This window comes from Marmota flaviventris, chromosome 13 (genome assembly GCF_047511675.1).
Source record: "Marmota flaviventris isolate mMarFla1 chromosome 13, mMarFla1.hap1, whole genome shotgun sequence".
In the NCBI taxonomy this organism is placed as follows: domain Eukaryota; kingdom Metazoa; phylum Chordata; class Mammalia; order Rodentia; family Sciuridae; genus Marmota; species Marmota flaviventris.
This window is the reverse complement of record NC_092510.1, coordinates 3,141,712-3,158,935: the sequence shown is the minus strand read 5'-3', so window position 1 is coordinate 3,158,935 and position 17,224 is coordinate 3,141,712. Positions and strand designations below refer to the sequence as shown.

The following is a 17,224-nucleotide window of genomic DNA, read 5'->3' as shown; positions in this document are numbered from 1 at the left end:
TTATGTGCAGATAAAAACCAAAGAACTGATGGTGGCATAGCCATTGGACACCATGATCTGGACAGAATGGCACACAGGGTCATTGTTCCACATGGTTCATGAGGAGGAGATCATGCAGTCCAAAGAGTACATGAGCACAAAGAAACCCAGGAGCAGCAGAATGGCCCTGGTGGCACTCTGTTCTGGGGAGGCTTTTGGAGACAGGCTGGTGCTGTGAAGGTGCTGGCACTGCCTCTTATGCCTATGCAAGAGGGTCACCATGTACCCACTGGACAGGGCCATGAGCACTATAAGGAAGACAACCCGTAAGGCACCCAGGATGGCAAACAAATGCCTGAGGAAGTAGCACATGGGTAAGATAGTGCAGGAGTCACTGAAGAATATAAGGCCCTGTGAGGTCACAGTGGAGTTGTCAACAGCAGAGATGGAGAAGTGGGCACTGAAGGACATATAGAAGACCCACAGGAAGAGAAGGGAACTCATGCTGTCCTGTGGGGACTTAGGCTTGAACTTTGCCAAGCAGGAGCTTCTGGGGCTGAGGGTGAGGGCCTGCAGGACACTCAGCAGGCAGATGGCAGAAATGCATAGGCCCCTCATCCACCTGTACAAGTAGGCAACTGATTTACATGTGACATCACCCCGAAGTCCCACCTGAGATGTAAAAGTGTCTGCAGCAAAGATCCCCGTGTTGAGCAGCATCAGGATGTGGGTAAGGGCCAAGAGACTAATGATCCAGTCCGTGTTCTTGAGCCTCTTGTCACACAGGAACTTGATGATGTGGAACATAAAGAGGATGGTGTTGGCCACGATCCCAATTCCCACTTCAGAGTAAAAGGTGATTCTTAAATTAATAACACCATGCACCATGTGGTTTTTTCTCATCTTTGGGGGTAAGGAATCATGGAGTACATGTCTTTGGGAGAAAAATAAGGAAATGCATTATCACAAATATTAACTTGCATCCCTCTCAGCCAACACTGTTTCCAGGAGGAAAATTTATTGGCCTGTCCCAGTGCCCCTGTCCCCTTTAACTGAAATTTTGCTGACACACCCTGGAAATCATTCTTTCCTCTCTCTCTTCCCATCCTTTCCCAATCATGGCTGGATTCCAATTTATGCAAAGTACAAAAGGATTTCCTGAGCATTAAAAATGATCACAGCTGTCATATATTTCTCATTCACAAGCTCCGATGTTATAGAAAATCTTTCCCTGATGCAATCTTGAATTTTTCTTGGTGATATCTTACTGCAAGGGTGGAGTATGTGTCCTTCCTGTAGTAAGGGCTATGCACTTTTGAGTCAATTGAAATTATGGGGGTTGAATTAGAAAGAAAACCCTCCAAAACAAAGAGCCTCAATGTTGTATGCCATGAACATTTATGTTAGCTTCCTGTTACCTTTATTCTGGTTTGTTCATGAACACATGTAATTTTGTGAATACATTCACAGAGAAAATGCTAAGTATTGCAACCTCTGAAGTCAGATGGCTTGAACATACTTACATGATCTTCCATTTAAAGGATAAATATTCAACTTTGAGAAGCCCATGAACCTGGGCTCTGGGCTCATCTATTCTATAAGCTGAACAAAACCTCATCATGTCTGTACACGAGATACCTTGCATGAAACAGGATGAAGCACATTTGCATTCAGGGAAGGATTGCTGTGCAGAAGGATCTCTATGGAAGTTTTCAATTTTTTAGATTGTGCAGATCCTCATTCATAGAAATCTCTTAATAGTTGATCATCTCTATCACCAACTCAGGGAGGTTAAAAATCAACAGAATTATAATCTGTTGGGAATCTCTTTTCAGAGAAAACTGAGTGGATTTTAGACCGATTTGCTTCCCCTACACAGCTATCTATTTTAATTATTTTTGTTACTGAGTCACAATTTGACCTATGTGATCCAAGTCCAGTGTCAAATACTAGCAGAAACACATTTTCTACTTAAATATGGGTAGCCAGGCATGATGGCAGATTTTATTATTTTTTTTATTTTATCCTTTAGCTGACATAATACTTGGACTTAGTGAGTCTCGTATTAGAAGTCAATACAAGTATATATTGCTTGCTAACACATGGGGGAATTAACATTTAGATTTTCTCACATTGTATAATTTCTAAGTGTGAAGAGTCTCAAAACTCTTATTTGGTCACATGTAATCACTTGATGCAGACTCTGGTGACCACATTGAGCTATAGGCATGAGAACTGCTGACCCCAGCCCTGTATCTGTGCCCAGGTGCCCCTCACCCCTCCTCTGAATCCTTCTTCCACTGCCCCTTCCTAGATTCTTCTGATCTGTAGTTCCATGTAGGCAAAATGTTTATATTCCCTGCATGAGTGAGGACATGCAGTAATTCACTGAAAGGAAAATTCTGTAAACCATTAGGAAAAGAAAGTTATTTTTTTTTTTCTGAAATGTGGTGAATAGCAAAATGATGATTTTATTTTTTTTATTTTGGGATTATAGGCATTCACAACTGTGCCCAGCTTGTGTCCAGAATTTAGATCACATACTGATGTATTAGTATATCATATGCATCAGATATCTATATCTTACTCACTTAAATATTATAAAATATGTAAGTATTCTAAAGGTAAGTATAAAGCTATGTCTGTGTTCATATCTCCTTTATATTATAAAGAATTCTGGTGATCTGGAGCCCTTCATAATACAAGCTAAAATAAATCACCAGGCATGTCCTCTCCCAGCCATGAGTCTTGCCACTCAGCACAGAAGAGTCTAGAGGCTCAGGGACAAGATTAGAACTTCCTAAACCCCCTGCAGTGTGTTCAAGGGGCCTCCTCAACTAAGGCTCCTAACACAGTGATGGTACTTGGAAATATACTGTTCGCAGCAAAAAAAAATCATGTTTTTTTTTTTTTTTTTTTTTTTTTTTAAACAAGGGAAATCAAACTATCCTAAGAAATACTGGACAGTCCACAGAGGGTGACATAAATCACAGGGAAAGTAACATGGGTTGGGCATGGTGGTGCACATCTGTAATTCCCACAGCTTGGGAGTCTGAGGCAAGAGAATTGTATTTTTGAGACTAGCCTCAGCAACTTAGTGAGGACCTAAGACTTATAGCAAGACCCTGTCTCTAAATAAAATATTAAAAGACTAGAGATGTACCTCAGTGGTTAAGCACCCCTGGGCTCAAACTTTAGAATAATAATAATAATAATAATAATAATAATAATAATAATAATACAGCATCAACAAAGGAGCATAATTTATTTTGTCATTTCCATGTACTTAAATCCCCCCTGCTCCCCCCCTGCTCATCTACTGTATGTTAACTAAAGATGAACAATTGAGTTCTGGGAGTGGGACTGGACCTGCTTCATGTGAGTTTGGGACTGAGGGGAAATTGGGCAGCCAGCTGTACTTTGCATCACAGTTCTAGCTGGGAAACTATGACGAGCACTAGGGAGAAACAGCTTGCGTATCAGGGAGGGCACAACCACTACCAGCCAGGTGCTATGTTGTGTGAAAAACCACTGTGAAATGTGCAAGCTACAGGAATATGAAGGAGGAAAGCCTGTAGAATATTTGGGTAAATGAGTGATGGCTATTCCTGAAAAATATGGTTGATGATCATCCATTGTTCCTATAAATTGGAAAGATTTCAGTAAAGCTCAGGGTTCCCAGCTGCAACTACACAATAACAATAGCTTGAAATCTGTCTTCAGGTTCAGTATAAAGAAAGTTACTTTTCTAACAGCAACACAAAACTCCAAAGGAGCTTCATCACAGATACGAAGCTGTCCTTCCTGGGAAACCCAAACATACATACAGGAGGATCTGTTTACCTGATGAAGTCAATAATGACATGAGTCAAGTTCAATTTGCTTAAAGAGGAAGAAAAGGAGATTGTTTCACATTTGTTCTGTAACTGCATTTGCATGAAAATATGAACTTAAAAAATAAATGTGAGCCCAGACACCTGAACAGAATGAGGATCAACTTTTCCAAATATTCTCCCTAACAAAATGCCTATGAGACATAACCATTATGAGGGAAATGGGAAGGAGGATTTTAAAATGAATAATAAAAAGAGACCAGATGAGTGGACCATATATTCTTCCTGCTCAACTATTGAAAATTATACTCCCAGATATTTGGGGGGCAAAGAAAAAGAAACCACTATCAGGTTCACTTGTCTTTTCATATGAAGGTGACACAGGACCACTGCCTTCTCACTCAGAATTGGCTAATGGGCAGAACACACAATGTGGAGAGGCACCATTCATTTTTAATTTGTGAGATGAAATGTAGGACAAGGAAGATTTCATGAGAAATTACAACACATGGTTCTGGTAATATAAGGTCACCCCTGTTACTTTGGGGTTATACAAAATCACTTTTTAATTTCTCAATATTTAGAAAGTCACATATCAAGGAGCATTCCATTTTTTTTCAGGAAGATGAGAGAAGCAATGCTGAGCATACTTAATAAAGAGGAGACGGAAAATTATTACTTCTCTGACTATTTGTATAGGACTAAATAACATAGAAAACAGGAGCTAGCACAGAAGGCATAGGCAATTGTTCAGAGAAAATTAAGTAGGAACCTGAAATAGTGGAAATTTCTTAAGGAAAATAAGGAGTGATTTTCTAAGTCTCAAAACTAAAGAATGACACATCCTAGGAAGATTTCCTTCATTGCATCTCACAGAGCAGAGTTGTCTGGCTGAGTGCCATGGTTAATGCTGGATGGCTCTTCTAAAGCTACCAAAACCCTCATTATGAGACCCATTTGCCCCTTCCTCCCTCATTCTAGAAGCCCATGTACTCACAGCCTATATTCAGGGAAACAGAGAAGAACTTGGCTGGATGGATGCCGGCCACTTGGTGCACCTGAGAATAACCTGAACAGTTTTAAGGAAAAGGTGTGGTGACCTCATCTCCCTGCAGCCTGTCATTTGAGTTTCTATAGTTACATAACAGGGTCCCCCTGAGGAGCACAGGATGAATGGTCCCAAGCAAAACATTTCACTTGCCCCTTGATTAGATTCTGTCCTGCATAACAGCCATCTGGGGAGATGGGTGCTCAAAATTTCCTCCAAGTTCCTTTGACAAAAAAAAAAAAAAAAAAAAAAAAGTCAGATCCGAATTGTTTCCCCATAGGTAATCTGAACCTTTTCTCTGGTGGCTTTTAAAAGCCTATCTTTGTTCGGTGTGCTAGGCAATTGCATGATAGTGTGTCTCCTTCCGTGTGGTTCTTCTGTAATTTTGTCCATTTGGTGTGTCTTTAAGTTTCTTGTATTTGATTTTCCAGTTCGTTCTTCATGTTTGGGAAATTTTCTAACATTATTTCATTGGAGAGATTGTGCATTCCTTTGATTTGTATCTCTGTGCCTTCCTCTATTCCAACAATTCTTATATTTGGTCTTTTCATGATGTACCATGATTTTGAAGATCCTGTTCATGGTTTCTTACCATCTTTCCCATGTGGTCAACTTTATTTTCAAGATTATATATGTTGTTGGGGCTAGGGTTGTGGCTTAGTGGTAGAGCACTTGCCTAGCACAGGTGAGGTCCTGGGATCCATCCTCAGCACCACACAAAAATAAATAAGTAAAATAAAGGTACTGCATTCAACTACAACTAAAAAGTAAATATAAAAAAAAGATTATATATGTTGTCTTCATTGCCTGAGGTTCAGTCTTACAGGTGATGTGGTCTGTTGGTGATGGTATCTATTGATTTTTTTATTTGGTTTATTGTTTCCTTCATTTCAAAAAAAATTGCATCTCTATCTCTTGAAATAAACTTTTACTACCTGTATTTCCTCTCTTATCTCTTTGTTGGTGTTATCCATTGTTGCCTGTATTTGTTCTCTTCTATTATTCTTTGCTTCACAGATCATTTTAATTATGTTTATTTGGAACTTCTTCTCTGACATTTTATCTACTGTACTGTGAGTTAATTCTATTATTATAGCATCTTGGTTTGTCTAGGGCACTTTTTCCCTTGCTTTTCTCATGTTGACTTTGTGTCTCCCTGTCTAGCAGGGGGAATCCACAGTATTAAAGTTTCTACAGTACAATCTTCTAGTGTCCCCGCAGGTTACCAATACTGCACCTTTAAGGGGGAGATCCATGTTTACAGCACCAATGCAAATAATATGCAGCCTTAAACTCAATATCTCTTGTTTAGACAATTACAGTTTTGTCACAATAAAGAGAAATGATGTGTTAAATTCATGTCTACTAAATATGTGTGTGTGTGCGTGTGTGTGTGTGTGTGTGTGTGTGTGTGTATCAGGTTTGTATAAGCATTTACAGTTTCTCATGGTGAGGAAAGAGAGGGGTGTATGATGTGAGGTTCATGATGTAGGAGGTGAGAACATAGAGGTATTAGATCATCGGAAAAGCAAAGAGAAATCAAGAGAAGTATGCTAGCAGAGATATCTCTGGTGTAACCAGACCTGCAGGGACCTTGATTATAGTCTTGCAGGTCTTGGCTGTTGTCTTTAGATGGAAGTAGCACAGGAGAGCCCTGTGTGGTAGATGGTTTGTGTGTGTGTGTGTGTGTGTGTGTGTGTGTGAAAGAGAGAGAGAGAGAGAGAGAGAGAGAGAGAGAGAGAGAGAGAGAGAGAGAGAGAGAGAGAATTGGGGGGAGAAACAGCCTGGTCATTGCTCCTCCTCCTCCATATGGTGGGCCAGGGTCCTAGTATCTAACTGCTTCCTTTAAAATTGAAAAACATTAAGCTGAGTTATATTTTAAAGTTCTGCCTTGTGCTTTTTACAAGAGACATGTCTACAGCTTAAGACTCTCCAATGTACATTAACAGTGTCTTTTTCTAGTATAAGATAACTGCATTTATGTGGGTTTTTCTCTTTGTCTTCTATTCTGTTCTATTCATCTTCACGTCTGTTTTGGTGCCAATATCTTGACATTTTTTTGTTACTATAGTTCTATATTATAGTTTAAGATCTGGTATTGAGATGCCTCCTACTTTACTTTTCTGGGTAAGGATTGCTTTGTCTATTCTGGACCTTGTTTTTCTAAATAAATTTCTTGAATGTTTTTTTTTTTTTTTATTTCCATAAGGAACACTGATGGAATTTGAATAGGAATTGCATTACATCTGTATATTACTTTCAGTTGCATGGTCATTTTAACAATATTAATCCTCTCTATTAAATGTATTGAAATATTTCCACCTTTGAATGTCTTTTTAAACATTTTTCTTTACTGTACTGTAGTCTTCATCATAGAGGTCTTCCACTTCTTTTGTTACATTGATTTCCACGTATTTTCTTTTTTGTGGACCTTGGGAAAGGGGTAGTTTTTATGATTTTTTCTTTCAGTGGATTCACCATTGATTTATTGGAACACATTTGATTTGTGGGTATTTGTTTTATGTCTTGCTAATTTGGTGGATTTGTTTGAATTTTAGAAGCTTTTGAGTGAAGTTTTTATGGGTCCTCAAAATGTGGAATGATGTCATCAGAAAATATGGATAGTTTTAGTTCTTGTTTTTCTACTTATATTTCCTTTATTGTCTTTCTTGCTTTACTTTTTTTTAATTTTTCCATTCATGATGATGAGGAATAATGTCTCAGGTTTCCAACAGAATTGACTCTGCCTGAGCTTCAACTATGTTTCATTGGACTGCGATTACCTCCACCTCAGCCTCCAGACGTGCCACTGGTTTTCCTTATTTTTTCTTGTGCACTTTCATGTGATGCACAGCTCGAATTCTGAAAATTTTCAGCATAGAAACCATGAAGAACATGAGCAGAAATGTCAGAAAACCCTTGAGAATAGAGTCAAGAAGAGGGTGCCAATCATACATTGTAGAGAGAGGACCCTCAGAGACATGGGAGGCACTAAGAATGATTAATCCCAGAATTTAGGCATCACAACATGAGGAATGGATATGAGCTCATTTGAACTTCATATCAAAGTGAGAGTAGTTGTGTTGTCTAAATGATGGCTACACATTATTTTTTGTCAAGGGAACTTAGAGATAATTTTGAGCACCACTCTCCCCAGACAGTGGCTTATTATCCAGATTAGAATCAAATCAAGAGGCAAGTGAAGTGTTACACTGTGGACTCCATAGTCCTGTGCTCTCCAGTGGGTTCTTGTCACATTACTGGGGACACTAAAATTAGAGGCTGCAGAGAGATGATTTAACAGCCCCCTTTGCTCAAAACTCTGCAGGTTTTTCTCAGGTGCAGCAATTCCCCCTCATCTATCCAGATAAGTGCTAAGTTGGTGCATGGGACTTCTAGGAGGAAGAGGTTGGGAAGGGAGAAACTGCTTCTTTTAGGTATTTTTTTTTTTGGTAGATTTAGAAGAGACACTTGGCTCTGACCAATAAACTCAACCCAGACAACAGTGCTCTGTAAAATGCAGTGAAGGAATTCTTCCTAAGTTATGTCATCTGATACATTTGAGACACAATATTAGTCAGTGATTTCCACTGGAAATGTCCATTATATCAGGATTCTGTTACATTTTCATCAGACAGATGTAGCAGCAATCAAGTTACATATGCCCATCTATACTATCTCATGTTTCATATTTTATTTACTTTTGTGAAAATAGGCAGGAAGTAAAAGTTGTCCTGATTTTCTAAGAGAGAGAGAGAGAGAGAGAGAGAGAGAGAGAGAGAGAGAGAGAGAGAGAGAGAACTTTTTAATATTTACTTTTCAGTTTTTGGTGAAGTCAACATCTTTATTTTTTAAATTATTTTTTATAATTTTTATTATTTTTATTTTTATTTATTGAACCCAGCACCCAGTGCTTTACAGGTGAGTGTGTTACTGATTGAGCCACATACCCAGCCTCTCCTGATTTTTTTTAATACTGAGTGTTGCTCCCCCCATCTTCCTGAACCAATAGAACTATTATTGATATGTGACTTCTAATCCTTGAGATATTAAAAAATAATTTGACACACTCCAGAAGGTAAGATGGTAAACTCACATTGCTGCAAGCATCTATTTTAGGTTCTCATAAAACCTTTCTTGTCCTACATTTAACAATTTGAAAATTAGCGATGCCCCTCCAAAGCCCATTACCAAATTTCCAGGAAGAAGGCAGTGATCCTGATATTTCCTTCACATGAAATATTAAAAAGATAAGTGATCCTGATATTAGATACATTTTCCTTGCTCCAAAATACCCTTGTTTATAACTTGCAATAACTGGGTAGAAACAATATTTTTTATCCATTAATTTTTTTCTTTTAATTATTCATTTAAAAATTTACTTTGCCAAATTTGCTAATAATGAATGTATCTGAAAGGCGTTTTTGTTAGGAAGAATATGTAAACATCAAGCTGGACTTCATCCTGTTCAGGTATGTATGCTCATTTTTGACGTACATCTTTTCATGCACATGCACTTACAGTAAAAAAAAAAAATGTAAAACTATCTCCTTTTCTTCCTCCTAAAGGAAATCAGACGTGACTTGGCGCCCTGTTGTGTAAAGAAAATGGATAGAACTGCAGGACTGTGTTCAGTAAATAAGGCAGACACAGAAAGAGAAGCCCTGCATAGACTCTGTCATGTGTGGATGACAATGAAATAAGTCACATGGATATGATATGGCGATAAATAGAGATTTAGAGAGAGCTACATTGACAGAGAATGGATTCAATCAGAGAAGGCTGCTCATGTGTATGGAGATGTCACACTAAACCCCATCACTGCACATGGTGAATACATGTTAGCAAAGTGATTTAAAAGTACATGAAATTGAATAAATCATTGGTGCTGTATTACAGAAAGGAGGACAAGAGAGTCAAACGTAATCTCTCTACAAAACCAACCAACCTCAATAATAAACAATAAGAGAGAAAGAAAGAGACAAAACACATACCAAAATATACAAAGGACAAAAAATCAGAAAAAATATTTAGGACAACAAGTGTAAGTTCTTATCCATACCAATAATTCCTCAATGAAAGCACAAGAGACTGTAACTATGGTCTAATAGACTGTCGTCTATACATTGCTAATCCCAATTATGATTGATTTGCAAACAGTTTTTATCTCCTTGCTTTTAAAAAAACTGATGATACTGTACATATAGAAAAGTACAAAACAACAACAAAAAAAAAACTGTACAAGCATATGAATAGGTCGGACAAGTTTTCATCCAGGCAGAGCTTGCAACAATACTCAAAGTGCATGTCCTCCAGGCCCTAATCTCCACAGAAAAGTTATAAAATAGCACAATTTTAGAACTAGCTTTTAAGTTTTTTATTTTATAATTTTCTAGACAAATGATAAAATTTGTATTACATAAATTTATTCCTTAAACCTTCCTCAGTATATATTTTACCTTCAATAAATCAAATATAGGAGAACAGACCTGTGTCATTTTTAATGTAAAAAAAAAATCAGAGGATAACAGGGCTCAGTGCATGTGATCTTCTATGACTCATAAAATATGAAACAGATGTGCCCTCATGGAAAATCTATCTAGTCATTCCCAGGCTGGTCCTAGGAGCAGACACAAAAATGCTGAGTGCGTGAAAGTATGAAATTGTCATTTTTCCTGATCATCCCATTTTGAAAAAAGATGACTTTTTTTTCTAATGGTGTATAGAATTTTATTTTTAGAAAAAAAAAAACCCTGCCTGTCCTCACTCATGTATGGAAACTAAAAATGTTGACCAGATAGTTGTTCATCGGGGCAGAGGCTGGGAAGAGTCAGGGGAAGGTGCAGTCAGAAGAGGAGTGAGGCGCAACTGGGCACAGCTGCAGGGCTGGGGTCAGCAGTTTTCATGTCTATAGCTCAATGTGGTCACCAGAGTCTACATCGGGTGATTATATATAACCAAAGAGTAAAGGAGAAGAGTTTTGGGACTCCTTACACTTCAAAAATGATAAAATTTGAGGAAATATTAAATTTAAGTATGCTTATGTGATCAGAAAACTCTGTGACCATGTATCAAATTATAATATTGTATTCCAATTCTACATCCAAACATTATATCAGTTAAAGGTCAAAATAATGAACAAATCTGCATTTCAATGTTCTAACCAAACATCCACTGAAGGTCTTAATTCATAAATGGCACCCTATGTTCACAAACATTAACCTGTCATCTTTTCTCAGCATTTTTTGATTCATACGTGTGTTTGGTGCCATGGATTGAACCACGGGCACTATACCACTGAGCTACATCCCCAGGTCTTTTTTTAAAATATTTTATTTTGAGACAGAGTCTCACTAAGTTACTTCAAGTTCATGCTAATTTGCTGAATTTGGCCTCAATTGATAATATTCAGGTGTCAGCCTCCAAAGTTTTAACAAATGCAAAGATAAGCTTCAAAAAATAAGTCACATTAGCTAGCATCTGCCACAAATAAGTCTAACCTGAGATAAGTCTCTGCCTCGAATTTTATTCTAAGTTAGCATGGCTCCCACGTAGACCAGAAGTAAGTACAATTCATGTACTTACTACAGGACAAATAGAATATAAAACTGACTTCCAGTTCAATTATATTGAATGAGTCACTATGAAATTATACTCCCTGAAGTTAAAGCTCAGGACTCATATTTCAACACTGGTGAAACTGACCTGTCTGATGTCTCAAATTAAAACCTGGACACCAAAGTTAAGGACATAAAAGGGCCAAGTTAACAGCAGCCGATATTGTATTCCTTACCCTTTAAGGTCATCATGGAAAAAAAAATGCTGCCCCTCTAAGGTCCCCATGACACTGGTAAAGCACCTAAATGTCCAATCAGAGGCATTGAAAAGACCCAAGAAACCAGAAATCCAAACACAGAGCACATCTGGCAAAGAGGAGGGTCACTGGACAGGGAGACGTTTCAGATATATCCAAGAGAAGCAAAAGTTATTCACCATGATGCTGACCCATCTTGTCATATGGCACAACTGATAGAGAAAAAGTTAAAAATAAACCAAGAGGTTTCTCAAAAGTTCCCAAGAGCAATCTCTGAGAATCTCAGTGGACTCTAACCATAGATAAGAAAAAGGTCCATTTTGACCAACTTGGTCTTAGATACCTGGCAGGAAGTGTATGACCAAAACACAGTCAAACTTGGGCATTGGAGACAGAACATGATCATCCTTCATTGTTCCAGGAGTTGGACATTATGTCAGTCCTTCCAAAAGTTAAGTGAAACTGGTAGGTTATGTAGGAAACATCTTGCAGTATCACAAGACTGTTCTGAGTCGATTTGGGACCTACAATTCTCCTGAGCTCCTGCCTAGGCAGATGTGGTGGGGGGCCATCTGTTAGTTTCATGAGGGTCTTCTCCTGGTATGGAGGCCAGGGAAATTTAGGTTTGGCATTGTGAACTACCTGTGGCTCTCCTAGGGCAATAGATTATCCAATGCATGTGACCTTTGCCTCTAGTCTACTAGGAAGATACTTCATAGTAGCCCCAGAGATGGGCGTAACCTGTTGGGATCTGGACAGGCCACCCTTAATTGCCACAGGCATATCAAAAAAGTGGTAGTTGTGCAAGATATTTCTCTTCCCAAGACCCAACAAAATTATTCTTCCAAAATGCATTCTCCAGGCAAAGGGTTAATGGTCATGGTCCATTTATGGACAGGGAAGGTATCTGCTTTAGGCAAGCTCGGTAAGAAAACAGGCCATGCATCATTGAAAACCTTTTTTTTTGAACTAGGAATTGAACCCAGGGGCATTTAACAACTGAACCACATCCCCAGCACTTTGTATTTTTTTTTTAATTCGAAGACAGGGTCACACTAAGATGCATAGGGACCCACATAATTGCTGAGGCTAGCCTTCAACTTGAGAACTTCCTGCCTCAGCCTCCTGAACCACTGGCATGACAGGTGTGCACCACCTCACCTGGTTTGATAAAGATCTTACAAAGAACAACAGAAGTTTCATCTCCCTCATCCTCATTTAGGTTTTTTTTCCAACATCAACTAATTTTTGGAAACTCATGAGGAAATAACGTGGGACGACACTGTGAGAGGTTATCTGGCCCTGCTTAAACATGTCCTCATCTTCCCCAGTGTGGATTGGAAGAACTGGATCATTCATTTTTCGGTACTAATGAGCATCACAGCCATTGCCCACCAGCATCTGGAACACAAGGCGAACCAGATCCTTCTTCTGCATTTTCCCATAAGAGGAGGAGATCATGCAGTCTACAAAGTATATGACCACAAAGGAACCCATGAGGAGCAGGATGGTCCTAGTGGCCCTCTGCTCTGGGGAGGCCTGTGGAATCCTGCTGGTGGTGTGGATGTACTGGCACTGCCTCTTATGCCTCCACAGGAGAGACACCATGTACCCACTGGAGAAGGCCATGAGCCCCAGAAGGAAGACGTCCCAGAGTATTCCTACCAGGGAAAATAAGATTCTGTAATAGTAACCTGTGGAGGAATCCCTACAGGATTCAGTGGAAAACCAAACATCTAATGTGTCATTGGTGGGGCCTCCAATAGAGAGTAAAATACGGATATTAATGAACATGTTGAACACCCAGAGAATGAGGAAGTACCACAGACTGTGCTGTGGGGACGTGTGCTTGAATTTGGCCAGAAAGAAGCTTCTGTGGCTGAGGGTGGTGGCCTGCAGGACACTCAGCAGGCAGGTGGTGCGGACTGACAGGCTCCTCATCAGCCTGTACAGGTAGATGACGGTTTTACATGAGATGTCATTCCAAATATATTGAACCCCAAAAATGTCTATATCCAGGAACATCCTGATTATGAGCATCAGCAGGTGAATCAGGGCCAGGTGAGCAATGATGAAATCAGCAGGCCTGATCCTGCGCTGGAGAAGGCACGTGAGGATGTGGAAAAGGAACAGGAAGATGTTGGCTGTGATCCCAAGGATAATTTGGGAAGAAAAGACATTTCCTACAGCAATAAAAATGTGAAGTGTGTTGCTCTTGGTCATTTTGTCTTCTGGTGAAAAGATGGTACAGAGTGGCCACTAAACAACAGCGTCACATCTCTAGCTCTTTTATTTTTATTTTGAGACAGGGTCTCACTGAGTTGATTAGGGCCTCACTAAGTTGATGAGGCTGGTCTTGAACCTGCAAATCTCCTGCATCATCTTCACAAGCTGCTTGGATAACAGGCACACACCACCGCAACAGGAAAACTTCAATACTTTGTGGGTCATATATTTGAATGTTTTAACTGGAATACAGGGACCAAACGTCACCCTGATTAAAGAGTTTACACAAGAGAACAAGATTCCGTATCTTCTTTTAGACAGCAATGATATTTCTCCAGAGGAGAGAGAGGAAATATTGTAATAGACAATTTGATGAGGACATCCTCATGAAATATCTCCCTATAGAATGAAGGCATTTTATTAATTTCAGTTTTAATGCTGCTGTATAGCTATGAAATATGGAATATGTACAATGAGACTAGAACACTTCCACACATTCTCTCATCTATAATATTATAAGTTATATCCACAGCTACCTAGAAAATTATAGATTGATAACATCAGTTACTAAGGGTGAGCAAAACGGGCAAGGGTTCAAGACAATTTAAGTGTTTTAGCCTAGTTAATTAATTGCTTGGAAATCTTTGAGGAAGGGTCATTGTCTATAGTGGAAATTAATTAATAACATTAGCAAAATTTAATCTCTTCCAAATGATTAATTTAGTAAGAAGTTTTTTTTTTCTTTCATTCACATCTTCAACAAAAGATTTCCTCCCTTATTATGCTCAAAAAATAAAAATAAATAAAAAAGAAGAAGGCTCATATAATGGTGTGAGATTGTATAATAGTCTAGGAGTCCCCACATTTGAAGAGTCACAGATGGTTATTAGTTAGCATAGTGCTACATGGTTTCTCTGTTTTCCATGTAGCTATGGGTAGATGATGCCTATTCCTGTGTGCACACTTGAAGTAAGTTGTAAGATATACACTCACATTTTGATTCCAAAATACCTTTACACCAACACAAACTGAATATGTAACATTTGAAGAAGTTCTTTAAAATTACAGAAAGTGAAAAAATTAGATTCCGTTCTATCATGTTATAAAATACAGATTTGTCTTCAATTCAGCTTAATGCAGTTTAAAAAAATAAAATGGAGAGTATTGAAAAAGTGGAGAGGCAATCTGTCTGAGTTATCTGTGGACGGAGGTCTCAGGACTCTGGTTTCAGCCCTGCCAGTGGGGGATGGTCACCCTACATGCATCGTCATGGGAGGGAAGGATGGAGCCAGGAGGGGCCATGGACTTGCAAACACAGGTAGAGAACTGGGTTTTCCAGGGAGCATTGCTTGAAAACAAGTGGAACATTATTTATTTTTTCTATAGGAAAATTTTCCTGGTTACAGCTGGAAAACCTATGGTTTTCCCACAGTGCTGATCATGGGAAGTAGCAGAGTCAGATGCTATCACGAGTCCCCCACAGACATTAGCTCCCTGCAGCCCCAGGACACAGCAGGCAGAGAAGCAGCTGGCTCTGTGCACGCTGTGCAGGTCACACACAGGTGTATCGGTGAGACCCACAGTGCCTCCATGGTTCACATGTAGATGTCTTATATAGAATGCAATGTTGCTACTTCTGTGCTAATTTATCAGTTTTGTTAGAAAACATCCTGAAAATGTGGACATTTCATAAAAGCAAGTTAAAAGGAATCCTCTGAGCCTGTCCTCACCCAGCTGTGCCTCACCCCACTCACACCTGCCAGGACTAGTCTAACCATAGTATCAGGGTACATATAGAAGGCCTGTCCATCACCAGGATGATCCCAGAATTTCTCCTCAGAGCTCTGGTGAGAGATATGCTTCAGCAGCTTCTGGCTGTCCCTGATGTGCTGAGCCCCAGGTCATGAATTTAAATATGGAAAAAAAAAAATACAAGCCATCCTCAGACTGGGGGTTCCAAATATGATGACATAATTTCATAGAAAATAATGTGGAAAAGAAGTTCAGAAATAGGTACCAGTCAAAAAAGGTACAGTGGGGGAAAATAAGGAAAGTCTAAGTGGGCAGATTCGAGGATAAAACAGAAATGGAGAAAAAAAAGGAAATGCAACGCTGTTTTGTTTTAAAGGAATATAGCCAGGGTCCTAAGAGCTGACAGTGTGTGGTCTTTTCCTGGGAAATGTAACCGAGTGGACGATTCTTTTCCTGTCCTGACCAAGCAAGCCATCAGTTAAATATTTTTCATTCTGCCATTGTCCAAATCACAAACAACCCTGAGATATGTGTTGTCCCCCAATGGGCCAGAAACTAGTGAAGAATACTGAGGTCAGTGCACCCCAGTCAATGGTGATAAAAGTAGATCCCAATAGCATCTTGGGCTTCTAGGGCTTGTGTGTGGAGAGACACAGGCTGGAGGTAGGGAGGAGGACATATCTGCTTTTTCAGGTGCACCATGGACACAATCATGTAAATTGTGTAATTAGTGTCCTCATTTAATGAGGTACTTTAGATTTATGAAGGGGCATATTTCATTTGTTGTTATTGCACAGATCACCATCACCTCTCCACTAACGTATTCAAGTTATATTCATGGGTGGTTCCTGGCTCCTCCCATGGATTCCAAGTGGCTCTGAGGGTCTCTCTTTGGATAGAGGACACCACTGGACCTTTGGAAGCCAAGAAGGGGCAATCAGTACTCAATTTGTTTGTAAAATTAAGCAACTGCAGCCTTTGGTCCAAGCTCTAATTAGAAATCTTCAGGCAGACAGAGCACCATTGCTATACTTTTGTGAGATCAAAACTGAGAAAAATACATCAGCATAAAGAAAATGCTATTTGCTATTTGTTAAAAATGTGAGGATAAACTGTATTTATTTGTATCATATTTGAAAAAAAAAAACGCAATATCATTTCCTTCTGATTAGCTATAAAAGTATCTTGGTGTATATAAATATTTCTCATTATCTCAGCTATAGATGGAAATGCTTAAATGAATTTAAATTGAGATTTTGAGAGGAGTTAAGGAAAACCAAGTGTGTTTAATAAAATTCTGGGCTAAAAAATTATCTCTTCTGTAGTGAATAGGAATACGGATTATAATGCTGAAGCAGAAATAACCAGAAAACTTAAAAGTATGCACTTTGAGAACTGATAGAGCAAAATAGCAAATTAAACTCACTGCAGTCTGAGAAATAGATGGAAACCTAAAATGTTTTATTTAAAATATTTTTTTCTTATTAAAAATTTAATAAGGGGCTGAGGTTGTAGCTCATTGGTGGCAGAGTACTTGCCTAGAAAGTGTGAGGCACTGGGTTTGATGGTCAG

General features: G+C 38.9%; 1 protein-coding gene and 1 pseudogene across 1 annotated transcript; both read right to left on the bottom strand.

The window, feature by feature from the left end:
- On the bottom strand, positions 1-882 carry LOC114083005 (vomeronasal type-1 receptor 90-like; annotated as a pseudogene).
- A 12,160-nt stretch (positions 883-13,042) lies between these two features.
- Positions 13,043-13,897, bottom strand: LOC139701592 (vomeronasal type-1 receptor 90-like). The gene has a single exon (XM_071600714.1). It carries the CDS (start codon positions 13,895-13,897, stop codon positions 13,043-13,045), a length of 855 nt encoding a protein of 284 aa, XP_071456815.1.
- Between the last annotated feature and the right edge of the window lie 3,327 nt (positions 13,898-17,224).

What these genes read in the sequence shown, in the direction of transcription:
- LOC139701592 (XM_071600714.1), bottom strand. Translation starts at nt 13,897, where the DNA reads ATGACCAAGAGCAACACACTTCACATTTTTATTGCTGTAGGAAATGTC.